Here is a 22,180-nt window from a genome sequence, read left to right on the forward strand (position 1 = left end):
ATATTATTGTGGTGTGCAACAAACCATTTATGACCTTTCCCAAACCCCACCAGTTCAGTTTGAGATGGCAATACCATTGGCATGTGCACATTTTGATTAAAGGAACTGGTTAGGCTACATCATATTGCTCCAAGAGAAACAAGACATTTTGACATGAATGCACGAAGATGTTCTCATCCAATGTTTCAAGTACTTTACAAGGGGCAGTGAGATAGGTGTGAAGGTATCCAACAAGTGACGTCGTGGAACAGCAGTTCAAAGCAATGCAACTTTTAACATAACAATGAGATACATTAACTGGTCTGTGATACAAGAAATAGTTTCCTTGATCCTAAACTAACAATGAGCAATGTGTTCAATCTGTGACCAGTAAAGTGAATTACATTTTTGTGCATCACTATGAAAAGCAAACATTGACATCAATTCATACGATGTGAAAATAGCATGGATTGGGAAGATCAATTTAGTTAAACAGTTTCAAATCTCTTGCCAAATCATCATTGGATATGTACATATTATTCCTTAACCGCCTCATAAAATAAGGTCTCAGGAAGTGATTTGTGTTATTAGTTTCATGTCAGTTGCTTTCAAAGTATATTTCCCTAAACAACTATTAACCAATCTGTTTACTCCAAAAATAAAACACAGTCCCATTGACTTGTAGGGTTCTGGCTGAACTATAAAACCAAGGTCTCAGGTGAATGTTTTGTCCACTGCTACCTACAGCCACAGGACTCCACCACCATGTCCTCGTACTGTTTGTAAACCACGTTATTGGCTGAGTCAATGTAGAGGATGCTGATTGGGCTGAGGCGAGTGGGCACACAGCAGGTGGGCGGAGTCGAGTCAGGGTCCATGGAGTTCATGAGCGTCTGGATGATGGCGTGGTTGGTGGGCTCGAGGTGCGAGCGGATGGGGAAGTCGCACACCCCGTCGCAGTGGTAGGCCTCATACTCCAGTGGGGCAATGATCCAATCATCCCAACCCATCTCCTTGAAGTTGACATGTAGCTGCTTCCTGTGGCAACGAGGCTTGGGGTTCTTGGCCAGTTTCTTGCTACGGGTGGTGGGGGCTCGGCGCATACGTCGCTGGGTGAACAGGTACTCGTACACAGTCTTGTTGTCGTGGCCCGACCGGGCTTTGATCTCGCTGTAGAACAAGTCGCGTTTCTTGGTGTGTCCGAACACGAGGAAAAAGGCCTTCTCTTTGGTCTGCCTGCCCAGACGACTGAAGCCCATTGCCCTGAGGTCCACGGGGCGGCCTTGTTCCAAGGCCTCCAGCTCGAAACAAAGCTGGACGGTATTGTGGAAATTCTTGAATAGTTTCCAAATGTCAAACACTTCCCATTTGGGCATATTGTGGTCCTCGATGGTTCGAGTTTGGAGCAGTGTAGCTTTCTGCTTACCTGCTGCACAGGTGAAAAGCTTCAGGCAGAAAACTCTGCCAGTAGAAAGTGCTTTGCGTGGGTCGGCCTGTCTTTTCCTGAGAATGCGCAGCTCGGCACCCAGTAGCCCCTCCTCCTCCAGGGAACTGATGTTGAAGTTATACTTCTGTCTTCTCAGCTGGAGAAGACGGTCATCTGTAAAAGAAGGTGACAGAGTCAAGGGTAAGAATAAAACGTGCTAATGTGGCTTCTCAGGTAACACACAGGAGGTAAGATAATGTTTTCTTTGTTTTTGGTGAGGGAAAGCATGGCCATATACAAATGAAAGCCAGGATTTTCATCCAGGAACAGTACGCGTTCGAAAGTACATTAAAACCAGACATTTGCAGACTACAGACCACATTGAAGTATAATCAGACAATTAATGTCATCCTGCAGCTGTTTACCAGTGGACCTACCACTACGTAATATGGCATTTGCTAAGAGTGGACCAAAAATCACTGTAACAATACAAAAGATAGAGAACGAGTGGAGAATTGGCTATGTCAATGTGGAGTGATTTGTGGGTTTAGGAGCCCCACCTGAGATTAAAAAAACTTACGGTGAGCTACAAAAGTATTGGGAGGGTGACACATTTCTTGTTGTTTGGCTCTGTGGTCCAGCACTTTGGATTTGAAATAACACAATGATTATGAGGTTAAAGTGCAGACTGTCAGCTTTAAGTTGAGGGTGTTTTCATCCATATCGGGTGAACCATTTAGAAATGATAGCACTTTTTGTACATAGTCCCCTAAAATTTTTGAGACAAATTAACTAATGTGTTAAAGTAGTCAAAAGTTTAGTATTTGGTCCCATATTCCTAGCATGCAATGATCACATCAAGCTTGAGACTACAAACTTGTTGAATGCATTTGCTGTTTGTTTTGGTTGTGTTTCAGAGTATTTTGTGCCCAATAGAAATGTATGGTAAATAATGTATTGTGTGGATGCTATGTATGCTACCATGATTACGGATAGTCCTGATAGAATCGTGAATAATGATGAGTGATAAAGTTACAGACGCACAAATATCATACCCCAAAGACATGCTAACCTCTCACCTTTACAATAACAGGGAGGTCAGCATTTTTGGAGGGTATGATAACTTTCTCACTCATCATTATTCACAATTTATTCAGGACTATCCATAATCACGGTAGCATCCACAGTAATGTATAAGTGTTTATGAACATATTCTATTACTTTTTACAATAAAAGTGGCACCAAAATGATACGATACATTATTTACCGTTCATTTCTATTCGGCACAAAATAATCTGAAACACAAACCAAACAAACAGAAAATGCATCCAACATGTTTGTAGAGTCACAAGCTTGATGTAATCATTGCGTGCTAAGAATATGGGACTAAATATAAAATGTTTGACTACTTTAATGCACATATGAGTGAATTTGTCCCAATACTTTTGGTCTCCTGTAATTTATAAATGGTTCACTCGATATGAAGGTCACCAACAATTTGCTGAGGACACGTTATACAAATAAAGTACAAATTAAAAGTACATTAAGTGCTTTAAATGTAAATCTTTAGCAGCTAGAAATATTCAACCAATGTCGTTTAAACATCATTTTAAACAGTTTTACACACTAAAGAAAATATTACATAGAGGCCAATAATTTCACTTGAAGCCCAATGGTCTATTTCTTTACACTTTAGAGGCTGCAAATCACTGATGGAATGGCTATGCAGATGGCTACTGACAGTGTGACAGACCCATGACCATGGTAAAAAAGTATTATGTCAAATAGCCAGCTTCAAGTTTGCTTTGACTTTAGTTTGACTTTACCTCTCTAATAGAGAGGTTGGTTTGATGAGCATAGGCATACAGCTCCAATTGTTTCTGAGACCTGGTCTCTTGGTTGTGTTTTATTTATAAAATTAACAAAATGCTACATTTTAAAGATAAGTAAGCATATTCAGAATTTAGCCTCAATCTTCATAATGATTCTATTTTCGTTGGCAGAAATAAACAGCTACTTTATTGGACCATTGATCCATAATGTATAAGCCATTGTGACATTGCAAGCAGTAATGCAGATTTTTTAACGTTTATTATGAGACAATTTTTTAAATTACACTCATTGTTTATATGGCATCAAAAGTGTACCTTGTCCTTTATCCACAAAGCTGGTGATGGTGTTGGCCATACCAGCCTCGTGCAACACGCTGGTGTTCACCTCTCCTGTGGATAGTGACCAATACAGTGACAACATGTAGTCGTGCGGAGTCACCAATGGGTGCTTCGGAAGGTCTCTGTCGCTCAGTTTGCCCGTTGCTTTGGCACTCCTTTGGGCTAACGGAGCGCTGTATTTTTGCACAGCAATGACTCTATGCTGTCCAGTTCGTGCTGATGTTGCAACTCTGGGGAAAGTCTTTCCTTTGCTCTGTCTGGGCGTATCTCCGCCTTTGCGTGTTTGCACGCTCAACGCCATGAGAGCAGGCACAGCAGCTAAGTTGGTAGCATCCCCGTCGGGTACCCAAGAGCGCGCAGACTCCTTGCGTCCCAAGTTGATAGCTCCACTAACGCTGCTCGCCGTTACGCCGTGTGGTGATGACACTGATGTCACAGCTTTTGCTTTGGCTGCCTCGCCCTTTATCAGCGGGGGTCCTGTCCTAATGCGCGTGATCCTCGCAGCGCTCTGAGACTTCCAACCTGCTACGCCGTAGTTTCCTACCGTAGACCTGGCAGTTGAGATGATTCCCGGGTTGGCTTCTTTACCTGCTCCGCCTGCGTGCTCCTTGCCTCGGCTCTCGATTGCGCGCTGTGCCGTCCCGGTATGGCTCAGTGACACTGGGATAAATTCCAGGTATAAGAGAGTCCAACACCCCAATAAAAGAGGGAGACGTTTCAGGACTTTCATCCTCTGATCTTCCTTTGAATGTTTGCCAGGGAGAAATGCACACAGGCTTTTCGCGTTTGAAATAAGTAAACATGAACAAGTTTGGAATAGTGAAAATGTGGACTAGAATTTAGTATTCTATGGTAAAATACACTATGCAAACCGTTACTCCCAGATCCGCTATTCAGTACCATAGTGATGCAAATGTCCTGTTGCTGGTCTTGGTTTCCAATATAGCCAACAGTTGTCCAAAAAGGTTTGCATTGAGAGGGGAAAACTTGACTTCGTTAAACTCCAACTGTTCTGCTAGATATCTTGTCAGAGACTTGTTTAAATCCCATTTTTCCAAGAGGGAAGAATGGCGTAATGCTACCGCAGTTTTTTTCTCTCAAAGTTGAACCCCTTCCAGTGAAAATATTTCACACACATAACCCTGCAGGTGCTCTGAAATATCTACAAACCTGAACTCAGGAATTGGAAAAGGAATTCCAACATTAACCAGTTTAATTAGGTGCGCTTGCTGAAAGCAAAGCACAACTCTAGATTTCTTAAATAGTCTTCTTATTAGGTCTGCTTGCTAAAAGCCAACACCATGTGCTTGCTGAAAGCAAAGCACATCTCTAGATTTCATACATATTTATTATTAGGTGTGCTTGCTGAAGGAAAAGCACTAGATTTCTTACATACTCATATTATTAGGTGTGCTTGCTGAAAGCAAAGCACAACTTTACATTTCTTACATACTTCTTATTAGGTGTGCTGGCTGAAGGCAAGTCGTACATAGTCTTATTATTATTATTATTCTATTTATTCAGCCTGCTCTAGAGCTTAACCCTCTAAAGTCTAAGCCCTATCGAAACAAAATATATATAAAAAATTGGATGAAACATTGAATTTGGCATTACTACTATTAGCCAATAGAAACGCATTGAATAACAGATTCACTACATGGTACAACAGATAGTTAAAAAAACGAAAGGAAGTTTGTTCTGATGTGTCTGTCCTATATCTGAGAGATATAAAAAAGATCAGGAAGCTATTTTCTTTTTTTTTTTTTTACATGTATTTATCCTCTTATTTTATGCACTAAACTATCTTCATATATACTTCCATTCATTTTTTCCAACTGGTACCTGGGACGTTCAGGGGCTACAGACTGTTCTGACACTACAGACAGAAGTTGGCAGAAGAGACTGTACCAAGTCTTGTGTCCTAGAGAAAAACGGACCACATCGTGTTCGCATGAGTCTAATCTTTCAATGGAGTGGCCATAATACGTTGTAGGCCAAACCGTTCGGATGCAACATACGTTTTTGTGAGAAGCCCAATTTTCGGGATGTCTCAAGGTCTGACAAACATAGATCTAGCTCAACCACCTTTCACCGCAGATGCGGAAGGGAAATATCAGCGAATGTGGTGGATTGAAATGCAGTCCATGCAAAAAACAGATACACTATTTGATTTTGATGTTTGTTTTTTATTATGTTAATTAGATTTCCGCGGGGCCATGGAAATTGTATACTAAGGGTTAAACGGTTTAAGCTATTAAAACCGAACAGACTTCCAACTGTTCAGACTGCCCCAACTTAGATTGCTTGAGAAATATTTTTGATCGCGTTTATACAATATTTAAATGAGCTCCCAATGGATTTCAATAGGGAAAAAAGGGCCATAGAGTGGAATAATAAAAAAATATATAAAAATTACACCTACAGTGCATTCAGAAAGTTTTCAGACCCCTTTTGTTACATTACATTATTCTAAAATGGATTCAATTGTTTTTTCCCCTCGTCACTCTATACACAGTACCCGACAATGACAAAGCGAAAATTGTTTTTTTGATTTTTTTGCAAATTTATAATAAATAAATAAACCTTATTTACATAAGTATTCAGACCCTTTGCTATGAGACTCAAAATTTTGCTCAGGTGCATACTGTTTCCATTGATCATCCTTGAGATGTTACTACAACCTGATCGGATTCCACCTGTGGTAAATTCAATTGATTGGACATGATTTGGAAAGGCACACACCTGTCTATGTAAGGTCCCACAGTTGACAGTGCATGTCAGAGCAAAAACCAAGCAATGATATCAAAGAAATGGTCCATTGAGCTCCGAGATATGATTGTGTCGAGGCACAGATCTGGGGAAGGGTACCAAAACATTTATGCAACATTGAAGGTCCCCAAAAACACCTCCATCATTCTTAAACGAAAGAAGTTTGGAATGACCAACACTCTTCCTAGAGCTAGCCGCCCAGCCAAAATGAGCAAGAACCTGATGGTCACTTTGACATAGCTCCAGAGTTCCTCTGTGGAGATGAGAAAAACTTCCAGAAGGAAGCCATTCCTTCTGTTGTTGATTTACTTCTGTGTTTTGGGTTGTTGTCCTGTTGCATCACCCAACTTCTGTTGCACTTCAACTGGCAGACAGATAGCCTAACATTCTCCTGCAAAATGTCTTGATAAACTTGGGAATTCATTTTTCCGTTGATGATAGCAAGCTGTCCAGGCCCTGAGGCAGCAAAGCAGCCCAAACCATGATGCTCCCTCCACCATACTTTACAGTTGGGATGAGGATTTGATGTTAGTGTGCTGTGCCTTTTTTTCTCCACACATAGTGTTGTGTGTTCCTTCCAAACAACTCAACTGTAGTTTCATCTGTCCACAGAATATTTTTCCAGTAGCGCTGTGGAACATCCAGGTGCACATTTGCAAACTTCAGACGTGCAGGAATGTTTTTTTGGACAGCAGTGGCTTCTTCCGTGGTGCCATCCCATGAACACCATTCTTGATTAGTGTTTTGCGTATCGTAGATTTGTCAACAGAGATGTTAGCATGTTCCAGAGATTTCTGTAAGTCTTTAGCTGACACTAGGATTCTTCTTAACCTCATTGAGCATTCTGCGCTGTGCTCTTGCAGTCATCTTTGCAGAACGGCCAGTCCTAGGGAGAGTAGCAACAGTGCTGAACATTCTCCATTTATAGACAATTTGTCTTACCGTGGACTGATGAACATCAAGGCTTTTAGAGATACTTTTGTAACCCTTTCCCGCTTTATGCAAGTCAACAATTCTTAACTTCTACCGCCTCAGAAACCCGGATCCGGGAGCACCCCCCACCCCCCCCCACCAGTAAAAAAGCTGAATAGCATAGCTAGCATAGCGTCACAAGTAAATACTAGCATCTAAATATCATTCAATCACAAGTCCAAGACACCAGATGAAAGATCCACTTCTTGTGAATCCAGCAATCATTTCTGATTTGTAAAATGTTTTACAGGGAAGACACAATATGTAAATCTATTAGCTAACCACGTTAGCAAAAGACACCATTTTTCTTTGTCCACCATTTTTTCTCTCCACCAGTAGCTATCACCAATTCGGCCAAATAAAGATATTGATAGCCACTAACCAAGAAAAAACCTCATCAGATGACAGTCTGATAACATATTTATTGTATAGGATAAGTTTTGTTAGAAAAATGTGCATATTTCAGGTAGAAATCATAGTTTACAATTGCACCCACCATCACAACTCGACTAGAATAAATACAGAGAGCAACGTGTATTACCAATTTACTCATCATAAAACATTTCTTAAAAATACACAGCGCACAGCAATGGAAAGACACAGATCTTGTGAATTCAGACAATATTTCAGATTTTCTAAGTGTTTTACAGCGAAAACACAATAAATCGTTATATTAGCATACCACATGTGCAAACGTTACCCGAGCATTGATTCAAGGCAAAAAGAGCGATAGCGTTATCATCACCAAAATATATTAATTTTTTCACTAACCTTCTCAGAATTCTTCCGATGACACTCCTGTAACATCATATTACACAATCCATATAGAGTTTGATCGAAAATGTGCATATTTAGCAGCACAAATCGTGCTTACACAATGGAAATAGTGTCCAACTACTCAAGCAATCTGCCCGGCGCCATCTTGGAAAGACAGCTATTTTTATCGAAAGCTATTCATAAACTTGACTAAAAAAATACAAGTTGGACAGCAATTGAAAGACAAATTAGTTCTTAATGCAATCGCTGAATTACATTTCTAAAATTATCCTTACTGTGCAATACAGGGTGCGCCAAAGCGAAGCTACACAAAAAAAAATGGCGATATATGCGTTTAACATTTTTCAACACAACAACGATTTATCATCATAAATAGTTCTTACTATGAGCTGATCTTCCATCAGAATCTTGGGCAATGTATCCTTTCTCCGGTCTAATCGTCTTTTGGTCGAAAGATGTCCTCTTGTCCTGTCGAAATGGCCACTAACGTTCGGCATGTACTGGAAAAGTGCCCAGCTCTTGGAAGTGCGTCACAAAGAAATGCCAGAAAATCGCACTAAACGGATATAAATTGCTATAAAACGGTTTAAATTAACTACCTTATGATGTCTTTAACACCTATAACGAATAAAAATATGACCGGGGATATAGAAGTGGCTAAACCAAAGCTTGGAAGGAGGCCAGTCCGACGTCCATCGTGCGTCTTGAGTCTTTCTGGTTAAGTCCCTAGAGCTTTGCACACCTAGATTGTTCAATATTTGCACATTATTCTTAAAATAAAAATTCTAACTCTGTAAAGTTGGTTGTTGCTCATTGCTAGACAGACATTTTCAAGTCTTACCATAGATTTTCAAGACGATTTAACTCAAAACTGTAACTACGCCACTCAGGAACATTCAATGTTGTCTTGGTAAGCAACTCCAGTGTATATTTGGCCTTGTGTTTTAGGATATTGTCCTGCTTTTTTATTTTTAAAAACTCCCTAGTCATACCCATAACATGATGCAGCCACCACCAAGCTCGAAAATAGGAAGTGGTACTCAGGGATGTGTTGTGTTGGATTGCCTCAAACATAACGCTTTGTATTCAGGACATAAAGCTAATTTATTTGCCATATTTTTTTGCAGATTTACTTTGGTGCCTTATTGCAAACAGGAGGCATGTTTTTAGAATAATTTTACACGACCCTAAGCACAGAGCCAAGACAATGCAGGAGTGGCTTCGGCACAAGTCTCTGAATGTCCACAACATCCCTGAACATCTCTGGAGAGACCTGAAAATAGCTGTGCAGCGAACGCTCCCCATTCAACCTGACAGAGATTGAGAGGATCTGCAGATCAACCTGACAGAGCTTGAGAGGATCTGCAGAAAATAATGGGAGAAACTCCCCAAATACAGGTGTTCCAAGCTTGTAGCGTCATACCCAAGAAGTCTCAAGGCTGTATTCGCTGCCAAAGGTGCTTCAACAAAGTACTGAGTAAAGGGTCTGAATACTTATGTAAATGTAATATTTCAGTTTTAATTTAAAAAAAACATTTGCAAAAAAAAAGAAACTGGTTTTGCTTTGTCATTCATTATAAGGTATTGTGTGTAGTTTGATGAGAAAAAAACTATTGAATCCATTTTAGAATAAGGCTGTAAAGTAACTAAATGTGAAAAAGTCAAGGGGTCTGAATACTTTCCGAATAGAGCGTTTTGGATTGTTATGGTATAGAAATGTATTGCATCCACTGGAAAACACTTTCAATATTGTCCATTATAACCTAATATTGCTTACATTTTATTCTCAGTGAATTATGGGACATGTCAAAACAATTTATTTAATTTCAGCATAGCAAATTGATTCTTATTAACATGGCTAAATACAATCCTAACAATGTCTCAATCCCGGATACAAGGGGGATAATAGGAAGAGGGCCCAGACTGCATACCAATGGTTGGATGATCGTCTTCTGTCCACGTACTAACAACTCCAAACCTGGAATAGAGAGGAGCATTGAAGTGACTGTGCCAGAGACGGTATCTAACCCAAGAGGTGTATATCCTTTGTGTTTAGCCTGAAGGTTTAAGTTCAGGACACAGAGACATAAACATAAACACACTCACGGTGGGATGAAAACCTCAGTGCTTGGCCTCCACTTTTTTTTAAAGGTATGCACAGCACATTTTGAGTCCAACTGTCCTGAATGTATTCTCTTCTCAGGATGTTTGAAGAATCCCAAAGGAAATCTGTCTCAGCTTGTGGTTTACCTCGTACTACTCTGGCATGCAGAGGCAGGGGAACATTGTCTTTGTGTGAATGTGGCACTGTGCTCATGCTAGCCATTGCCATGCAACAGTAATAATAACTTTGAGGGGGTAAATGTGTACAGTACTGCTATTGAGACGAGATGACATTCAAAAACCACATAAAAATCTCAGACAATTTGTTACCAACTAACTACCTTCCATAACTTTGGGTCGGTACTTGGAGACTTGTTTGTCCGTGTTACTCTGAATATCTTTCCATTTCAAATATTACTCAGCAAAAAAACTGATTTTCAAAATGTCAGGACACTTATGAGCTGTGGAACACTGCAATATTCAACAGGTTGTAAGACCTACAGCCTACTGTATCCAAGTGACAATGTTTTCATAACACTAATTCTCTTATACAAGGTTACAATTTTACAGATTTACAGTGCTATCCAGTTGAACATAAGCATCATATTCCCTTGTCACAAGGCCTGTTCCCTAACCCCATATGTATAACATTTGGTTGCAGATATTATCCTGTGCTTTGTGGCGAGCCCTTAATTGACTAAAAAGTGAAGCAAAAGTAGTTTTAAACAAATGCACCAGTGCCCCCTTTAGGCTATGTCTTGTCTCATTGTGTAACAAATTGAGAACATGCAATCCATTCCATGAATGGGAAAGGGGGATACCTAGTCAGTTGTAAAACTGAATGCCTTCAACTGAAATGTGTCTTCCGCAATTAACCCAACCCCTCTGAATGAGAGAGGTGTGAGGGGTTGCCTTAATGGTTGCCACCATTCTGTATACTTCTGGCCCTTCTTTGGACACTGTTAACAAACCTCCAGACGAGCTTCAATGCCATACAACTCTCCTTCCGTGGCCTCCAACTGCTCTTAAATGCAAGTAAAGCTAAATGCATGCTCTTCAAACGATTGCTGCCCGCACCTGCCCGCCCATCTAGTATCACTACTCTGGACGGTTCTGACTTAGAATATGTGGACAACTACAAATAACTAGGTGTCTGGTTAGACTGTAAACTCTCCTTCCAGACTCACATTAAGCATCTCCAAACCAAACCAAAATGAAATCTAGAATCAGTGTCCTATTTCGCATTAAAGCATCCTTCACTCATGCTGCCAAACATAACCCGTAAAACTGATCCTTGACTTCGGCGATGTCATTTACAAAATAGCCTCCAACACTACTCAGCAAATTGGATGCAGTCTATCACATTGCCATCTGTTTTATCACCAAAGCCCCATATACTACCCACCACTGCGACCTGTATGCTCTCGTTGGCTGGCCCTCGCTTCATAATCGCCACCAAACCCACTGGCTCCAGGTCATCTATAAGTCTTTGCTAGGTAAAGCCCCGCCTTATCTCAGCTCACTGGTCACCATAGCAGCACCCACCCGTAGCACGCGCTCAAGCAGGTATAATTCACTGGGCACCCCCAAAGCCAACTCCTCATTTGGCCGCCTTTCCTTCCAGTTCTCTGCTGCCAATGACTGGAACGAATTGCAAAAATCACTGAAATTGGAGACTCATAACTACCTCACTAACATTAAGCATCAGCTGTCTGAGCAGCTTACAGATCATTGCACCTGTACATAGCCCATCTGTAAATAGCCCACCCAACTACCTCATCCCCATATTGTAATTTTTTTTTTTTGCTCCTTTGCACCCCAGTATCTCTTCTTGCACATTCATCTTCTGCACATATGTCACTCCAGTGTTTAATTGCTAAATTGTAATTATTTTGCCACTATTGGCCTATTTATTTCCTTACCTCCCTAATCTTACATAATTTGCACACACTGTATATAGACTTTTCTATTTTGTTATTGACTCTATGTTTGTTTATTCCATGTGTAACTCTGTTGTTTGTGTCGCACTGCTTTGCTTTATCTTGGCCAGGTCGCAGTTGTAAATGAGAACTTGTTCTCAACTGGCCTACCATGTTAAATAAAGGTGAAATAAATAAAATAATTTAAAAAAATCGACATTCACATCTTCAGCGCCCAGGGAACAGTGTGCTAACTGCCTTGCTCAGGGGCAGAACAACAGATTACCTTGTCAGCTCAGGGATTCAATCCATTAACCTTCTGGTTACTGGCCCAACGCTCTAACCACTAGGCTACCTGCATGGAGAAGGTCTAAAGGTTCCAGGTGGACAAAATGTCATGCCGATCATTGGTACGTTGCATTTCTTAGTTACATACTGTCAGGGAATCTTTTCAAATCAAATCTAATCTAACTTTATTAGTCAAATGCGCCGAATACAACATGTTTAGACCTTACAGTGAAATGCTTACTTACAAGCCCTTCAACCAACAATGCAGTTTTAAGAAAATACCAGCAAAAAAAAGTTCTTACTTTCTATTATCTTTTATTATTTATTATTTTTACTTATCTCTTGATAAGAATAACAAATAATTAAAGAGCAGCAGTAAATAACAGTAGCAGGGCTATATACAGGGGGTACCGGCACAGAGTCAATGTGCGGGAGCACCTGTGTCGAGGTGATAAAGGTAATATGTACATGTAGGTAGAGTTATTAATGTGACTATGCATAAATAATAACAGAGAGTAGCAACAGCGTAGAAGGGTGGTTGGGGGGGGGGCAGTGCAAATAGTCTGGGTAGCCCTTTGATTAGCTGTTCAGGAGTCTTATGGCATGGGGGTATAAGTTGTTTAGAAGCCTCTTGGACCTAGACTTGGTGCTTCGGTACCGCTTGCCGTGCGGTAGCAGAGAGAACAGTCTATGACTAGGGTGGCTGGAGTCTTTGACCATTTTTAGGGCCTTCCTCTGACACCGCCTGGTGTAGAGGTCCTGGATGGCAGGAAGCTTGGCCCTGGTCATGTACTGGGCCATACGCACTACCCTCTGTAGGGCCTTGCGGTTGGAGGCCGAGCAATTGCCATACCAGGCAGTGATGCAACCGGTCAGGATGCTCTAGATGGTGCAGCTGTAAAACCTTCTGAGGAGTTGAGGACCCATGCCAAATCTTTTCAGTCTCCTGAGGGGGAATAGGTTTTGTCGTGCCCACTTCACAACTGTCTTGGTGTGCTTGGACCATGTTAGTTTGTTGGTGATGTGGATGCCAAGGAACTTGAAGCTCTCAACCTGCTCCACTACAGTCCCGTCGATGGGAATGGGGTGTTCTCGGTCCTCCTTTTCCTATAGTCCACAATCATCTCCTTTGTCTTGGTCACGTTGAGGGAGAGGTTGTTGTCCTTGCACCACACGGTCAAGTCTCTGACCTCCTCCCTATAGGCTGTCTCATCATTGTCGGTGATCAGGCCTACCAATGCTGTGTCATCGGCTTGAATCTGCTTGAAACATGTTGGTAATACAGACTCAGACAGGGAGAGGTTGAAAATGTCAGTGAAGACACTTGCCAGTTGGTCAGCGCATGCTCGGAGTACACGTCCTGGTAATCCGTCTGGCCCAGCGGGCTTGTGAATGTTGACCTGTTTAAAGGTCTTACTCACATCGGCTGCTGAGAGTGTGATCACACAGTCATCTGGAGGGGACTTTTTATGAAGTATTCTCATTTGTATTTATTATGGATACCCATTACTCTTCCTGGGGTCCAGCAAAATTAAGGCAGTTTATACAATTTGAAAAACATTACAATACATTCACAGATCTCACAACACATTATGTGCTCTCAGGCCCCAAATCCAGCACTACCACATATCTACAGTACTAAATCCATGTATACGTGTGTGTATAGTGCGTATGTTATCGTGTGTGTGTGTGTGCATGTGTCTGTGCCTATGTTTGTGTTGCTTCACAGTCCCCGCTGTTCCATAAGTTTTTTTTAAATATATATTTTTAAATCTAATTTTACTGCTTGCATCAGTTACTTGATGTGGAATAGTTCCATGTAATCATGGCTCTATGTAGTACTGTGCACCTCCCATAGTCTGTTCTGGACTTGGGGACTGTGTAGAGACCTCTTGTGGCATGTCTTGTGGGGTATGCATGGGTGTCCGAGCTGTGTGCCAGTAGTTTAGACAGACAGCTCGACATGTCAGACAGCTCAACAGACATTCAACATGTCAACAACCTCTCATAAATACAGGTAGTGATGAAGTCAATCTCGCCTCCACTTTGAGCCAGGAGAGATTGACATGCATATCATTAATAGTAGCTTTCTGTGTACATCCAAGGGCCATCCAAGGGCCAGCCTGTTCTGAACCAATTGCAATTTTCCTAAGTCCTTTTTTGTGGCACCTGACCACACGACTGAACAGTAGTCCAGGTGGGACAAAACTAGGGCGTATAGGACCTGCCTTGTTGATAATGTTGTTAAAAAGGCAGAGCATCGCTTTATTACGGACAGACTTCTCCCCATCTTAGCTACTACTGTATCAATATGTTTTGACCATGACAGTTTACAATCTAGGGTTACTCCAAGCATTTTCTGGTAATGACAAAACTTCTATGGAATATTGAACAATTAAATAATCTCCATATTTGGTTCCTAAAACTAGACCTGACCTTCAGGGGGAACAGGATAGCCTTTTCGCTATGTATTCCTTGAAAAAATTTTTTTAGCTGCAGTAATTTTGCCTGGGTGAACATATATTAGAGATTCAGGTCCTTCTGGCAAGACTCCAACGGCTAACCTGGTCGCAGCCAAGTCCCTGCCACGCCACCTTTATAGATAATGAGTGTGGCTTGTTTAAACTCCTCTAACTGTGCAGCCATGCTTTGAGCCTGACAACGAAAGAATGGGACTTCTATATCCGGGCCATGCTTTTCCACCTGAGCTGCAGGTTTACGTGCCTGTGGCTTTGAGTGGTCAAGCTCCATTAATTTTACATTTGGGATGGAAATGTTGACCTTTTCCCCCACTGGCTGATGCTTCCCAGGAAAGGTGATGAGTTTGAAACTGTTTGATGACTGCAGCCTATTGATTTCTACATGTACCTTTTGACTTTAAATTAGGGGTTAGTAAAATATACTGCTAAATAACAAATAAGGTGTGTTATAGTATATGAGGGTGCATTGAAAGAGAAACTGCTATTTTGCATCTCTAAGATAGCAATGAAAATAATCAATTATTAGACCCCTATTGCTATTTAAGCCCTGTTCCAGAAAAATGCACACTTGAATCCATGCACAATGTTTACAACAGGAAAAATGCTTTAAATGGTTTATCAAATCAAATATGCCTTCTTGATGCATGGGGAAAATAGTAACCCACCCCCAGAAATCCAGAAGGGATTATATACAGTGTCAAGAAAAAGCATGTGAACCCTTTGGAATTGCATCTGATCTTCATCTAAGTCACAACAATAGACAAACACAGTCTGCTTAAACTAATAACACACAAACAATTAAAAGTTTTCATGTCTTTATTGAACACGCCATGTAAACATTCACAGTGTAGGGTGGAAAAAGTATGTGAACCCTTGGATTTAATAACTGGTTGATCCTCCTTTGGCAGCTTAACTCAACCAAACATTTTCTGTAGTTGCGGATCAGACCTGCACAAAGGTCAGGAGGAATTTTGGAACATTCACCTTTACAAAACTGTTTCAGTTCAGCAATATTCTTAGGATGTCTGGTGTGAACCGCTCTCGAGGTCATGCCACAGCATCTCAATCGGGTTGAGGTCAGGACTCTGACTGGGCCACTCAAGAAGGTGTATTTTCTAATGTTGAAGCCATTCTGTTGTTGATTTACTTCTGTGTTTTGGGTCGTTGTCCTGTTGCATCACCCAACTTCTGTTGTGCTTCAATTGGCAGACAGATAGCCTAACATTCTCCTGCAAAATGTCTTGATAAACTTAGGAATTCATTTTTCCATCGATGACAGCAAAGCAGCACCAAACCACGATGCTAAGGAGACTAAGGAGACCAAGACTACGGTGATTATTGTGGACCACAGGAAAAGGAGGACCGATCAAGCCCCCATTCTCATCAACGGGGCTGTAGTGGAGCAGGTTGAGAGCTTCAAGTTCCTTGGTGTCAACATCACCAACAAACTAGAATGGTCCAAACACACCAAGACAGTTGTGAAGAGGGCACGACAAAGCCTATTCCCCCTCAGGAAACGAAAAAGATTTGACATGGGTCCTCAGATCCTCAAAATGTTCTACAGCTGCAACATCGAGAGCATCCTGACTGTTTGCATCACTGCCTGGTACGGCAATTGCTCGGGCCTCCGACCGCAAGGCACTACAGGGGGTAGTGCGTACGGCCCAGTACATCACTGGGGCTAAGCTGCCTGCCATCCAGGACCTCTACACCAGGCAGGAAGGCCCTGAAAATTGTCAAAGACCCCAACCACCCCAGTCATAGACTGTTCTCTCTACTACCGCATGGCAAGCGGTACCGGAGTGCCAAGTTTAGGACACAAAGGCTTCTGAACAGTTTTTACCCCCAAGCTATAAGACTCCTGAACAGGTAATCAAATGGCTACCCGGACTATTTGCACTGTGTGCCCCCCCCCCCCCAACCCAACCCCTCTTTTGCGCTGCTGCTACTCTCTGTTTATCATATATGCATAGTCACTTTAACTATACATTCATGTACATACTACCTCAGTTGGCCCGACCAACCAGTGCCCCCGCACATTGGCTAACCGGGCTATCTGCATTGTGTCCCGCCACCCGCCAACCCCTCTTTTACGCTACTGCTACTTTCTGTTTATCATATATGCATAGTCACTTTAAGCATATCTACATGTACATACTACCTCAATCAGCCCGACTAACCGGTGCCTGTATATAGCCTCGCTACTGTTATAGCCTCGCTACTGTATATAGCCTCGCTACTGTTATTTTTCACTGTCTTTTTTACTGTTTTTTTTATTGCTTTACTTGTTCACCTAATACATTTTTGCACTGTTGGTTAGAGCCTGTAAGTAAGCATTTCACTGTAAGGTCTACCTACACCTGTTGTATTCGGCGCACGTGACAAATAAACTTTGATTTGAATTGATTCTCCCTACACCATACTTTACAGTTGGGATGCGGTTTTGATGTGGTGTCCGTGGTGTCCTCCCATGAACACCATTCTTGTTTAGTGTTTCACGTATCATAGACTTGTCAGAGATGTTAGCTTGTTCCAGAGATCTGTAAGTCTTAGCTGAAACTCTAGGATTCTTTTTAACCACATTGAGAATTCTGCGCTGTGCTCTTGCAGTCATCTTTGCAATCCTAGGGAGAGTAGCAACAGTGCTGAACTTTCTCCCTTTACAGACAATTTGTCTTACCGTGAACTGATGAACATAATGGCTTTTAGAGATGCTTTTGTAACCCTTTCCAGCTATATGCAAGTTAACAATCCTTAATCTTAGGTCTTCTGAGATCTCTTTTGTTCGAGGCATGGTTCACATCAGGTAATGCTTCTTGTGAATAGTAAACTCAAATTTTGTGAGTATTTTTTTTATAGGGCAAGGCAGCTCTAACCAACATCTCTAATCTCGTCTCATTGATTGGACTCCAGGTTAGCTGACTCCTGACTCCAATTAGCTTTTGGAGAAGTGATTAGCCTAGGGGTTCACATACTTTTTCGAACTTACACTGAATGTTTACATGATGTATTCAATATAGACAAGAAAAATACAATAATTTGTGTGTCATTAGTTTAACCTTTTCTCAATAGGGGGTGCTGTTTTCACTTTGTAAAAAATTCGTTCCCAAATTAAACTGCCTCGTACTCAATTCTTGCTCGTACAATATGCATATTATTATTACTATTGGATAGAAAACACTCTCTAGTTTCTAAAACCGTTTGAATTATATCTGTGAGTAAAACAGAACTCGAGTTGGAGCAATCTTCCTGTCAGCAAGTGAGAAATCTGAAATCAGCCAGGCTGTTCTGAGGTCAGTTTATTAATTTGCATGTCTTCTATTGGTTGAGATGCACTGCATACGCCTTCCCCTGGATGTCAGCAAATAGTGAGAATTGGAATGGAGATGCAAGGCAGATCTGAGGCCATATAAATGGACTGGGAACGTGGGGTCCAATCTTTCCTTCATTCGCCATGACGCAAGAAAGACCTCAGGATGGCGTTCTAGAAAGCTCCCGTTATAGCCCTTAGATATATCCGGCTCTGATTTTATTCGATATAGGTGTTAAAGACATCATAATGTTGTTATTTTAAACCGAGTTATATCAGTTTATATCAGTATATTGCGATTTTCGGATATTTCTTTGTGTTGCGTTCTGGTGAGTTGGGCACGTCTGGGCCACATGGCTAATGTTTACTGCTAATTCCAAAGTTGAAGGCGACAATCTACAACCGAGCAACGATTCTTTTGGACAAAGGACAACTTGCCCAAGATTCTGATGAAAGTTCATCAAAAAGTAAGAACTATTTATGATGTTAATTCGTTGTTCTGTTGAAAAATGTAAAACTCATATTCCGCCATTAATTTCGGTGCGGTCTCGCTTTAACGCACGCTGTATGTCGTAGTAACGTTAATTTTAAAAATCTAACACAGCGGTTGCATTAAGAACTAATGTATCTTTCATTTGCTGTCCAACCTGTATTTTTTAGTCAAGTTTATGATTAGTTACTGATTAGATTAGGTGCCTCTCCCAAGATTTCTCCCGACATTTTGTTGGCAGCTTGGCTACTATTCTCATTGTATAACCACGATTTGTGCCGCTAAATATGCACATTTTCGAACAAACTCTATATGTATTGTGTAATATGATGTTATAGGACTGTCATCTGAAGAAGTTTGAGAAGGTTAGTGAAAAAAATAATATCTTTTGCTGGTTTATTCGTTATCGCTATTGTTGGCTTGAATCAATGCTGTTGTGTGGTTGGCTATTGTAGTAAGCTAATATAATGCTAAATTGTGTTTTCGCTGTAAAACACTTAAGAAATCTGAAATATTGGCTGGATTCACAAGATCTTCGTCTTTCATTTGCTGTACGCTGTGTATTTTTCATAAATGTTTTATGATGAGTATTTAGGTCATTCACGTTGGTCTCTGTAGTTATTCTAGTTGCTTTGGTGAGAGTTGTGATGGTGGCTGCATTGTAAAACTATGATTTATACCTGAAATATGCACATTTTTCGAACAAAACATATGCTATACAATAAATATGTTATCAGACTGTCATCTGATGAAGTTGTTTCTTGGTTAGTGACTATTTATATCTTTATTTGGTCGAAATTGTGATAGCTACCTATGCAGGAAAAAAATGGTGGAAAAAAATTATTTTGCTATCGTGGTTAGCTAATAGATTTACATATTGTGTCTTCCCTGTAAAACATTTTAAAAATCAGAAATGATGGCTGGATTCACAAGATGTGTATCTTTCATCTGGTGTCTTGGACTTGTGATTTAATGATATTTAGATGCTAGTATTTACTTGTGACGCTATGCTAGGCTATGCTAGTCAGCTTTTTTACTGATGGGGGTGCTCCCGGATCCGGGATTGTGACGAAGTAGAAGTTAAGCACACTGTGTTTGTCTATCGTTGTGACTAAGATGAAGATCAGATCAAATTTCATGACAAATTTATGCCTAAATCCAGGTCATTCCAAAGTGCTCAGATACTTTTTCTTACCACTGTATAGTTCAGTAAATGCATGGGACCAGCGAACTCAACTCAACACGCTAAACAGTGGAGACACCTCAGAGGAGGAAGGGAAGGACCATCCTACTCAGTGAATTTCCTTTAAAAAAGACTATACTAAATATATTCACGTCACCAAATAACTGATTAAAACACACTGTTTTGCAATGAAGGTCTACAGTAGCTCAACAGCACCCTCTAAGGTAGCATAGTGGTGTAGCTGGAGGACAGCTATTTTCCATCCTCTGGGTACATTGACTTCAATACAAAACCTAGGAGGCTGATGGTTCTCACCCTCTTCCAAAGACTTACAAAGTAATTGTGACATCTTCCAGACGACGCCCTCCAACCTAGCAGAACTTGCAGTATGAACTGACATGTTGTCAGAGAATGATTCTAGCACTGAAAGCATCATCTATAACTAGCAAGCTAGCACTGCACTATATAGAGAAAGACAATTGTTTAACAGTGAACAAATTAAGGCGAAGCAGCAGAGAGAGAGCGAGATCTAGGTATATTTTGTTTTATTTTTTTCTTCTTAGTTTACCTTTCACTTATGTAGCTAATTTAGCCTACTCAACAATCTGACTCAAACAGAGAGAAATGCTATTTATGTTAGCTAGCGGGCTAAGGTTATCCAACACAGCAACTTTTCCAAGTCAAGTTAAGCTTTCGGTTTTACTAATTTATGGCCACCGGGGCCCGCCGGTGTAACTGCTAAACTGCTTGCTGTACACATGGATTGGATTGTGGGTTTACTAACGCGTTAGTTCTAGTTTGTTGACTATAACATTAATATGGTGACAACGATGTAGGCTGTGTAGCGGTTTGGCTTGGGGAGGTTTTTGCACCTGGTCACAGACAGCTGTTGTGTTGTGTACTGAAATCCACAAGCAAAGGGAAAAGGTGAGAGGAGGAGAGCGCGTAGATGCAAGAAGGATTTATACAACAAGCAAGTGATGATGCCATATGTGGCTGCTATTAAAATGAACTGTGTGTGCAGGTGATCAGGGCTGTATTCATTCCACCGATTCTGTTGCAAAATGTTTCTTAAACGGAAGCAAAATGGGAAAACATTAATTTGTCCAATAGATACTTTCATTTCCAATTGTTTGGATTAATGATTACACACCAAATCAGCTAGATGCAGGCAAGAGTGTACAAGGCGGTAGTGAATGTGCCACTGTCTGTCACCTTGATTACTCCAATTTGTCTCTTGACCTGTGCACCTACATTATACACTTTCATTTGTAGGCTTAGTTATGGCAACCTCATGATGGGTATATGGCAATTTTGAGTATCATGTACTCGCCTAAACCTATTGATGTTATATTGAGCTGGGTGAATGGAATATGAATGGCAGTCATCCAATATGCTGTAATAGAAAGAAGGCCATTCTCATTTGTAAAAAATACTGTCCTCCATAATCTTAAACAGCACCACCCACTATTGACGCTAAACGTTGATGTTAAGTAAACTGAGGTATTGTAGATATACACTGAGTATACAAAACATTAGGAACACCTCTTTCCATGACATAGACTGACCAGGTGAATCCAGAAAAAAGCTATGATTCCTTATTGATGTCACTTGTTAAATCCACTTCAATCAGTGTAGATGAAGTGGAGGAGACAGGTTAAATTTTAGTTGGTCCCAATCCCGGATCCGGGAGCACCCTCATCAGTAAAAAAGCTGACTAGTATAGCCTTGCATAGCGCCACAAGTAAATACTAGCATCTAAATATCATGAAATCACAAGTCCAAGACACCAGATGAAAGATACACATCTTGTGAATCCAGCCATCATTTCTGATTGTTAAAATGTTTTACAGGGAAGACACAATATGTATTTCTATTAGCTAACCACGATAGCAAAAGACCCAACTTTTTTTTTCCACCATTTTTTTACTGCATAGGTAGCTATCACAAATTCGACCAAATAAAGATATAAATAGTCACTAACCAAGAAACAACTTCATCAGATGACAGTCTGATAACATATTTATTGTATAGCATATGTTTTGTTCGAAAAATGTGCATATTTCAGGTATAAATCATAGTTTTACATTGCAGCCACCATCACAACTCTCACCAAAGCAACTAGAATAACTACAGAGAGCAACGTGAATTACCTAAATACTCATCATAAAACATTTATGAAAAATACACAGTGTACAGCAAATGAAAGACAAAGATCTTGTGAATCCAGCCAATATTTCAGATTTTTTAAGTGTTTTACAGCGAAAACACAATTTAGCATTATATTAGCTTACTACAATAGCAAACCACACA

General features: G+C 40.7%; 1 protein-coding gene across 1 annotated transcript; it reads right to left on the minus strand.

Moving 5' to 3' along the window:
* Positions 1 to 716: 716 nt before the first annotated feature.
* Positions 717 to 4,306, minus strand: LOC120026788 (growth/differentiation factor 5-like). The gene is made up of 2 exons (XM_038971509.1): positions 3,553 to 4,306; positions 717 to 1,579 (listed from the first exon to the last, which is right to left on the minus strand). The coding sequence occupies exons 1-2, from the start codon at positions 4,304 to 4,306 to the stop codon at positions 717 to 719; spliced, it is 1,617 nt and encodes a 538-aa protein (XP_038827437.1).
* Positions 4,307 to 22,180: the final 17,874 nt, after the last annotated feature.

Source organism: Salvelinus namaycush, chromosome 2 (genome assembly GCF_016432855.1).
Source record: "Salvelinus namaycush isolate Seneca chromosome 2, SaNama_1.0, whole genome shotgun sequence".
In the NCBI taxonomy this organism is placed as follows: domain Eukaryota; kingdom Metazoa; phylum Chordata; class Actinopteri; order Salmoniformes; family Salmonidae; genus Salvelinus; species Salvelinus namaycush.

Excerpts from the sequence above, each read along its gene's own strand:
- LOC120026788 (XM_038971509.1), bottom strand. The coding sequence starts at position 4,306 with ATGAAAGTCCTGAAACGTCTCCCTCTTTTATTGGGGTGTTGGACTCTC. Across the intron at positions 1,580-3,552 it reads CTTTGTGGATAAAGGACAAG|ATGACCGTCTTCTCCAGCTG; the intron begins GTACACTTTTGA and ends CTTCTTTTACAG.